At 52.0% G+C, this 9,180-nt stretch overlaps 1 protein-coding gene across 1 annotated transcript; it reads right to left on the reverse strand.

Moving 5' to 3' along the window:
* Positions 1–2,611: 2,611 nt before the first annotated feature.
* MCIDAS (multiciliate differentiation and DNA synthesis associated cell cycle protein) lies at positions 2,612–8,800 on the reverse strand. The gene is made up of 7 exons (XM_049863818.1): positions 8,628–8,800; positions 8,447–8,543; positions 8,176–8,267; positions 4,847–4,922; positions 4,057–4,280; positions 3,365–3,475; positions 2,612–3,073 (listed from the first exon to the last, which is right to left on the reverse strand). The coding sequence occupies exons 1-7, from the start codon at positions 8,742–8,744 to the stop codon at positions 2,633–2,635; spliced, it is 1,158 nt and encodes a 385-aa protein (XP_049719775.1). The 5' UTR covers positions 8,745–8,800; the 3' UTR covers positions 2,612–2,632.
* Positions 8,801–9,180: the final 380 nt, after the last annotated feature.

Below are 9,180 nucleotides of genomic sequence, written 5' to 3' on the forward strand. Positions count from 1 at the left end.
CTATGGGGCAGTTCTACTCTGACCTATAGGGTCTATGATTTGCAAGTGCCTCGACGGCAACGAATTTGGTTTTTTTGGTATTCTGCCTACCACAGCCACCTTGGTATAAATTATCATTATTCCTCACTGAGATTATTCCATTTGTCTCTAGATGGGCTTCTCTTGCCTCCCCATGACTACCCCCACTCCAATTCTCCCAAAGAAACTAGAGCACTCCATTTAAAATGTAAGTGTGATCCTGTGACTCCTCTGCTGAAAAACTCTAACACTCCCATCTCACTCAGAATAAAGTCAAAGTCCTCACAAAGGCCTAGAAGGGCGATGGTGTATTTTTCACCTCATTATCCGCCATTTTTCCCCTGTTCACTTGGCTCTAGTCACACTAGCCTTCTTGCTGTTCCTGGAACAGTTAGGCACACTTGCCCTCAGAGCCTTTGCTTATTCCCTCTGCCTGGAATGCTCTATCCCCAGATACCCATAGGGCTTATTCCTTCACTTTCTCAGATCTCTGCTCAAATGTCACCTTCAGGGGGAATTTCCCTGACCAGGCCTCCCTATATAAAATAGTATCCCCTGCCGCTGACAGTCTCTGTCCTCATTACTGTTGTTCATTTTCCTTCATAGCTCTTTATATATCATTTCCCAGGAGAAAGTAAGCTCCAGGAGGGCAGGTCTTCATGTTTTGTTCTTTCGCTGCTATTTCCTTAGTACCTATATCACTGAGATTCTCAGTAACAGTCAATAAATATCTACTGAATGAATGAATTAATCTAATCATTTTTAAATTCTACTACTGCTAACTGATGCAAAATTGATAATTTGTGCCATTAGTTCACAGGAGAGATTTTACCCCCAGAAATGTTAGATGCTTAGGCAGTTAGAGGAGCTGATGGTTGACATGACAATTATAAGGATGAAATCCGAAAGGCAGTAAGAAGTGTAAATTTTTAAAAATCCAAGCATAAGTCAAACAAAAAATACATATAAATATATATAATTTTTAAATTTTCAGTCACTGAAGTTTATGCATTATGAAAATAGTCAACAAGATGGATCGACCCAGTGGCTGCAGCAATGGGCTCAAACATAGCAATGGTTGTGAGGATGGTGTAGGACCAGGCAGTGTTTCAGTCTGTTGTACATAGGGGTCGCTACGAGTTGGAACCGACTCAATGGCACCTAACAACAACAATTTCGGAGTGAAGAGGGAAAGGACTCCTTTTGACAAAACAATTGTTTTTCAAGGTGGGTTAAGATGTTTTTCTTTTCTTCTGATCCTGAACTGCAATAACTTTCTATTTGAGCCAGTGTGTGGAAAAGTCTGGACCATCCACTGTATTTTTTAAGAGTTGACCTGTTAGGTGAAATATGAGGAAATGTGATCTATTTTCTTTCTTTTTTTTTCTTTCTAAACAGCTATTTAAATACAGATAACATTACACATGACAAACTGGAGGAGCAGGTTCCACCACACTACCCAACTCACCTGTTACCTGATATCTCCACTCAGATAGAACCAGCAATGAGGTGTAACAGGATTGGAAACTTGCCCAAGATGAGCCCTCAAATGCAAAAAGGAGCCCTCATGTTGAGAACTGTGGGGGTCGGGAACAAATCACTGCTTGACATAGGCCACTCACATAATTTCAAAAGAGTATAAGAACCCCAGACAAAAGGGAATTTTAGAAAAGTCAAAGTAAAGGGACTGTATAACATGTAAATTTTCTTAGAAGATCAAGCCAAGGAATGTAAAACGTTCATGAGCACTTGAGTTTTATCCATGGAACTTAAAGTTCTAACATTTCCACGCAGCTTCTGGCAAAAAAGGGTGAGCACTGCCTCGTGTGGTAAATGCCATTTCCTTAAGATGACACAGATTTCTTATTAAGTTCGTTTTTCTAGTGGTTATTCAGTATGCACAAATAAAATTGAATATATAAATGCTATAACATTTTCCACAAATGTCACAGAATTATATGAAGGATCGTTTAAAATAAATGTGTTTAGCACCTATTTTTTGATAGCTCATTGGCTGAAAACCTGCATGTTTACTTCATTGCCTCTGGCAGTTGGAAAAAAAGTTTTCAAGAGTAACGTTCAGCACTTGGGGAAGTTCAATGATATACTGAAACATTCATCCAGAGACCTGTCTTCTGTGCCCACAACCTGTAAATGAAGAGTGAGAGCAATTGGAAGTTTCCAGAAATGGCTCCTATTGTGGAAAATGACTTAACCTTTGGAGCATCCGTTTTCTTCTTATAAAACTCGGGCATAATTTAAATATAAAAGTAACTAAGTCGTTTCTCAGTCTCTTCCAGCTCTAAAGAACATAATTCAAAGCTGCTAAAAATAAATACTTTAAAAATTGACTCTATATTTTGCAGTGAAAAGGGGAAGGACTATAGGATATTTTGTACCAGAACTTTAAATACGCTGCTGTATCAATTACAATATTATCAAGACGTTTTTGTTCCTGAAAAAAATTTTAAAAAGTTCCAGGGTGGCATCTGCCTTGCAGAGAGAGTTGTTTTGAGTAGCCAGGTTCAGGAAACAGTCCCAGCTACTCCCGCTCAGCTGCCAGACGCTTCAGTTGGAATATTAAAGAGCAGGTTTTAGGGGACGGTGTCCCAGTTCAACTGGGGACCCAGCGGAATTTGTAACCCCCACTGGCTGTCCGAATGGTGAAGGCGTTGCCCTGGGGGAAGGCGAGAGTGCGGATGGTGCTGTGGCTGCGTATGGGGGTACTGAACGAGCCGCCCTCCTCCAGTTCGCTGTGGCTCAGGTTCAGCGCGCTCCGGCTGCAGTCAGTCCGCAGCCCACGGAAGGCGCCGTGCAAGTTCCCGGGCCTGCCGTCGGTGCTCGCGGGCTCCGCCTGCAGCCGCGGCCGCTTGGGGTCGTGGCTCTGCAGGGCTTCATCACAGCGCTCGGAAATCTCCCTCAGGATGGCGTCCACTTCGGCACAATCCTGGCCGGCAGCACTGAACAGCTCCTCCAGGCTCCTTTTGGTCGTCGCCTTGAGCTGGAAGGGCTCTGCCGCCGCCCAGCAGTCCCGAGACTGCGTGATCATCAGCTTCTGAGAAAGATGGGGCAGGAGTGCACTGAGACACGTGAAGGGGGCGGCTCCGGGACCAGCTGGGTCGCAGAAGCTCAAAGGCGACCCAAGCGTGCAGCACACCGCGCAGACTCGGCGCGGTTTACGCGCCCCCTGCAGGTGGCTCAGCGAACTTCCAGAGGTTCGCCCTGCTTCTCCCTAGCCGCCCTCCACCTCCCGCCTCGCCAGGTCCCAACACCGGCAGTGGGGTAGGGGGTGCACAGGAACAGTTCCGACGTCCTGCAGAGTCTTGCATGCCTGTGCCTCACTTACATCCAGTACCGAGGCCAGGTGCCGGGTCCGGCTGGCTAGTTCCTTCAACTGCACGTTCCGCTCTTTGAGTGAGGCAATCTCCTCCTGCTTCTGGGTCAGCGTCACGTGCAGCTGCAGGGAGAGGAGACCCAAACATTCAGGCCACCGTGCTCGGTCTCGTCTGCATGTTCTGCATGAAATAAACCCAGATCCTAACGTCTTGTCAGGAACTGAGGACCCAAGGGCATTACACAGGTGAAAATAATAATCGGTTCTTTGGCTTTTTTTTTTACCAAGCATTTCGACAAAATGTATAGAAATTAATCCTCGACTTGGGCAACATGCAGATCTAGATTCTAATCCAGATATAAAGTTCAACCTTCCGATGCCTCTTTTCCGTCTCTGTAAAATGAGGCTTGTACCTACCTCCACAGGTGGTTGTGAATATTAAACGAGAGTAGAAAGTAAATTTATAAGCACAATGCCAGGCACTTAGAAAGCTCTCAAAAATTATCGGAGGCCCTTTTAGAAATCCTTACAGCGCAGTGGAAGCTGAGGCGGAGCCGCTGGAGCAACAGCAGCTAAGTCTAAGACCACCAGCCGGTTCACTGGTTCTGACGTCCGCAGGGGCGCACCTGTGCCCTGGCGCGGCCAGGGTGACCACCACTTGCGCCCATCCCTCTGCCCCCGCCCCAGGATTCCTGGCCGCCTACTTGGTTATTCTCCACGAGCGCGTCCCCCAACGCCCTCTGGTTCTGGTCGGCCACCTCCTTCCAGTACTGCTCCGGCGGGGGCACGTCTGGAGGGCACAGCGGCGGTGATGGCAGTGCCCGCGGGTCTAGCGGCGGGGACAGGCAGGCTCCGAACGGCGACACATCACAGGGCGAGAAGGGGAAGTCTCCATCGACCAAGGGGGGTGACATCAAAGAGGACGAGTCTGAGGGAAAGAGCGTGAGCTGGGTTTACAGCCTCTGACCTGTGCCCTGCGTCGGGGGTGGGGGGCGAAACACCACGCCGGTAAGGGGTTTATGGGGGAAGTTTCTCTTTATTGACTACAGCATCCCTCACTCCGTTACACCTACCGTCCCCAGGCCCTCCCTGATTTATCCTGTACACACACAGTGGGCACTCAATTTTTGTCTACTGAATTGATCTGAACTGAACTGACCCTTCATGGTGGCCAGGGCAAATTTGCATGGGCCTGGAAGAGTGACACAGCGCCTTCGCTCTTGTCCACATTCCTTCACTCCACCGCTCCCTCACCGCACCACAGCGTGGGCTCCCTCTGCTAGAACGCCCTGGGCGAACCGAGAAAGCTCCAGATCCAGCCGTTCATCTTCTGCATTAAGGAGCGGGTGGCGGGGAGAGGAGGCTAACTGTGAACGAGCCTCTTTGAGTTGTTGCTGACGAGTCACTGACAGCTGGCTGGGGTATTTTATGGCCACGAAATCTGGGGTGTGGGACACCCTGGCCGCTGTTTAACTGCAAGGAGGCTGGACTTGCCTGCAATAAGATCATCCACCGTGTCTCTGAAATCCTGCAGATCAACAAAGTCCGGCTCCGCTTGCAGAGAATGGCTCTGAAATAAAGCAAAGGTGTAAACTATTTAATGTCAAGTCTGGAGGGTGCAGAACACGTCCTAGAGGGACAGACATCCTCCCCGATTCAGCGGCGGATCTGCACACACTAGTGTTCGCAGCCAAATTTCGTACATGCAAATCAAAGCTCTCTCCCGGGCAAGGAGCCCAGCAGGCTTGCACCGCCATGGTGGCGAGGGCACGCACGGAACCAGGACCAGGTCCGTGAGGCTCCAGTCCCCACATCCCACAGGGAGCGGAGACTGTTCAAGGCCTTGTGTCCCGCGTCGGTCCTTCCGCGCTCGGCGCAGTGGCCCCACTCTAGAGCCGAGTCACCGGCGGCTCTCACGGCCCCGCGCCCCGCCTCACTGGCGGGTCACTAGCCAACCAGCTTCCTCGTGAGACCCCAAGCGTTCCTCACTCGCCGACAGAACCTTACCCTCAGACTTACCCCCGACAGGCCAGGCCGAGGTGCCACCGCCCTTAGAGCAGAGAGCCAAGAGTGAGAACACCCGTCTTTCCTCCCAAGACCCGACAGCGTGTGGGGTCCTTCAAAGCAGTAACTTGAAGCCACGTTCCCCGTTGAGACGCGCGCGCGCGCGCGCGCACACACACACACACACACACACCCACTACATAAAGGAACAGAAAGGCAGGCTATAACTTAAGAGGTCAGGGATGATATGGAAAGCGCTTCTTTCAGCCCACAGCAAGGATGGCTCCTACTATAATTTTCAGTTTCTCAAATAGGTTGAGTTGATTTTTCAAGATATGCCTCTGGCATCTTGAACTGGACGCTCCCCTAGGTTCCCGCAGTGTGTCTGGGTGGAGGAGGAGGAAGTAAGTGGTAAGAGGCTGATGGCTCGGGAGCCTTTTTATTCCCTTAATTTGTGGACACTGACAGTTGACAAAACTTTTACAGGGAATCAGTTAATCCTCATATCAATCCTGGAAGTTGGCAGGGCTGGGAAATGACTCCTCTTCCTGGATGGAGAAGCTGAAGCTCAGAGTTTAGTTGCCCAAAAGAACCCACCTAGGAAACGATGGAATCACAGCTCCTGTTCAAGAAAACTGATGCCTATTTTAACCCTCTTTACTCTAAATCTCATTGCCTCTAGTGTTTATCTTCCATTTGAGAAAGTCTGGCTTCCACCAAAGACAGCACTGGGAAGGAGAAAGGAGTGTCTCAAGGGGCAAGGTGTGAGGCATGCATCAGTACTCCCGTTAGAAATACCTGTTCTACTGACTGCAGTGACATTCCACTATTACTGATTCATTCCTTTGTGTTAATCATACTCTTCTCCCAGCACTTCTTCTTTACTATTCAAATATTTCTGAGAAGAGGAACTTATTCTGACTCTAATTTCAAAGAACAGACAAGTTTATCAGTTTTCCATGGGGATGAGAGATGGAAGCATGGAGGCCCCTGCAACCATTTGGGAACTGAGGCTATATAAGGGGAAATGGTTTAGAAAGGAAGAGCTGAGGGCCTCAGACAAATCATGTAGCACAAGTTCTGTCCTGGCTGAAGGGGCCAGAAATGAGACTCATTCTCCATGGGCTAAAGATCTCCCTCAGAAGAGGCTTGGGAAAAGGCCTTACTTAGCATGAGGAGGCAGGAGGCCAACTCAGGAACTGGGGCCCAGGAGATGTTTCCTCCCACTTTAAGCCCCATCTTGACACATCCTGGACCTCAGACATTTCTGGAGCACTTCCTCTCTCAACCCACCTTCCTCAGCAGGCAGGGGCCTGGGAAATACGATCAGAGTGGTCATATTGGTCATACTGGTCAGTTGTCTTTCCAGGGGATATTCCCCTAAGGGCCCCTCTCCCTCTCCACCAGCTCTGGTTTCCCCAGGAAAAATCCTGGACCTTTTGGTCCATCTGCTGTGAGCTCTGTACTTGAAACTTTGAATCCTACCTTCCCAATTAGATTTTTAAAAATCTAGCACTTTTGTAACTACAACAACAGCAAAAATGACTAACACAGATGGCATGATGTCAAATTAAAATTCTGTATACTTAAACATTTAGCAAGAGTCTGCTTGGTTTTTGCTACTTGCAAAATAAACATGTTGGGGTGAGGGAGTAAACCAGGCCCCTGGGTCAGGTGGAAGATACTGAGGCAGTGTCTTCCCTTATTTGAGCCTCCAGGTCTAAGAAGGGTTTAGGTCTAAGAAGAGCAATAAAATAGCCTCTGCAGGGTAATAGCCACTCCCACCTCTTGCTTTAACAATCTCTGCTCTCAGCAGCCACCTATCCTGACTCCCCATGGGCTCTATCCCAAGGTTCCAAGAGGCCCTTGACCCTGGGAGACACAGGAATATTGCGCCACCACCACCCCAGCTCCAGGAGGTGGTCACATCTTCTGGAGAGTTCTGTGCTGGGCCTGTCCTCATGGCCCAGCACTTGCTGCCAGGAAGCTGGAGATGGCACTCTTCTGTGGGCTGTTAAGACCTCCTGTCCTTCTGGGCACTCCATAGCCCACAGATGAGCCGGGCTTCTGGTCTCCCAGACACCAGTGCTGGGAGATACCACCCGCTGCCTGGGGGAGCATCATCAACCCTGGCAAGTGGTAGAAGAGGGATGGAACTAAGACAGGCTTTGGAGGAAAGAAACAAATTCAAATGTCTCTTTGTTCCATGAGGATAAGCGAAGAGAGCCTTTGGAGGAGGGAGAAGAGGGCCTTTTTTTTAAGTGCCCAACTGCTGAGGGGTCGTCTCTGCAGAGGAAGAGCGTTTTCTGTCACATTTCTTCCAGAATCTTTCTCCCTCTTGCCTCTGCCCCCAAATGCAAACTCTCCTCCACTTTTCCAGTCTTCAGTAAGAAGTTAATCACCGATCTCCACTATCGGTAGATGTCCATGGAATGGAAACGGTTAGTGAATAGCCGGGAAGGAGGTGCTGGGAGGAAAGACAGGACAGACATCAGATGCCCAGCACTCAACTTTTCTCCCACCCACCATCTCCTCGTTGCAGCTCCAGGGAATGAATGGGGAGGGGAATGGAGACCGGCTCCGCAAAGGCGCCCTCCAGGCGAGCCCCTTGTCCCGAGTTGGTCAGAAGAGCTCCAGGAAGCGGCCGTTGTTACATATGAGGGAGGGAGAATTTCGGATCCCCGAGGATCAGGTTCCCGCACAATGCCTCCCCCACCAGCCGGGTGTGCCTGTGCTCCCCGCTGGAACCGAGCGGCTGCGGAAAAGAACCCTCCGGTGGGTGCGTGAGGCGAAGTGGGCCCCGGAGAAAGGAGTGGTACCTGAGAGGTTGTGGGGTTACCACTAGGCGGCGCGTCGGACCCGAGTAGCGAGGAGCAGTCAGCGAGGTCCTGCAGATCTATGGTGGTGAGGGCTGCGCGGGGAGACCGAGAGACAGGCGCCCGCGGAACCCTAAGTCTCCCGGCCAGTGCTTGCCCCGGGACCCCGGCCAGGGCGTCAGAGCCAGAGCAGGAGACGCTCCTCCGACCGCGAGCGCCGCACTCAGCCGGCGCGGAAAACCCGAGGGGACGCGCGGGGGGCCACGGGACTCACCTGGGAGCTCGGCAGGCCCCGCGTCCCCGGGATCTTCGTACACTGACACCCGGCTGCCGCCGCTGCAGCCAGGAAAAAACTTCTGCGGAGGGGCGAACTAACCAGGCACAGAAACAGTGTTCGTCGGTCAGCCCTGGGCCTGGGGCGCACAGACCCCGCCCGTCCAGGGTCCCGGCCCCACCTTCCTCTCCAACTTCCTCGGCTTGCCCAGAGGCCGGCCGGCCAGCTCCAGCACCCTGTTGGGACAGATGCTGTCAAAGGCCCGGCGTCCCGCCGCGCCGCCCCTGCACGCCTGCATCCTGCCTCGGGGCGCGCTTCGGCCCGGGAGCCTCGCGCCGACTGTTCGGAGGCGGCGGGTCGGGTCCGGCTGAGTGTGCAGGCTCAGAGGTCGGGGAAGGCGCGTGGCCGGGGAGGAGCCGCGGGGTGGCAGGAGGGCTGGGAGGAGCGCGAGGCCGCCGCGCGGGAGGGGCGGCTCGCGCCTGAGCGCCAGAGAAGGCGCCTTCAGCCCGGGACAATCTGCGTGCGGGCGGAGTCGTTAAACTCAACCTGGCAACAAGGCTTCCCCCGGGAGCCGAGAGCGCGGGGTCCCAGCCCGCGAGCGCCCTTTCGCCGAGAGTTGGCGCCGCTGCCCCGCGACTGCGGCGGCGGGAAGGCAGGGAAGGAGGGGCGGACGAGTCCCACCCATCCACATCCCTGGGTACCGCCATTGCCCTTGTCGGCAGCGGAGATGGAAA

This window comes from Elephas maximus, chromosome 2 (assembly GCF_024166365.1).
Source record: "Elephas maximus indicus isolate mEleMax1 chromosome 2, mEleMax1 primary haplotype, whole genome shotgun sequence".
NCBI classification, from domain to species: domain Eukaryota; kingdom Metazoa; phylum Chordata; class Mammalia; order Proboscidea; family Elephantidae; genus Elephas; species Elephas maximus.

Bases quoted from the DNA above. Each gene is read 5' to 3' on its own strand.
- MCIDAS (XM_049863818.1), bottom strand. From the start codon at position 8,744: ATGCAGGCGTGCAGGGGCGGCGCGGCGGGACGCCGGGCCTTTGACAGC. The intron at 8,544-8,627 runs GTGGGGCCGGGA...GTGCCTGGTTAG, and splicing joins CGAGGAAGTTGGAGAGGAAG to TTCGCCCCTCCGCAGAAGTT. The intron at 3,074-3,364 runs GTAAGTGAGGCA...CATCTTTCTCAG, and splicing joins ACCTGGCCTCGGTACTGGAT to AAGCTGATGATCACGCAGTC.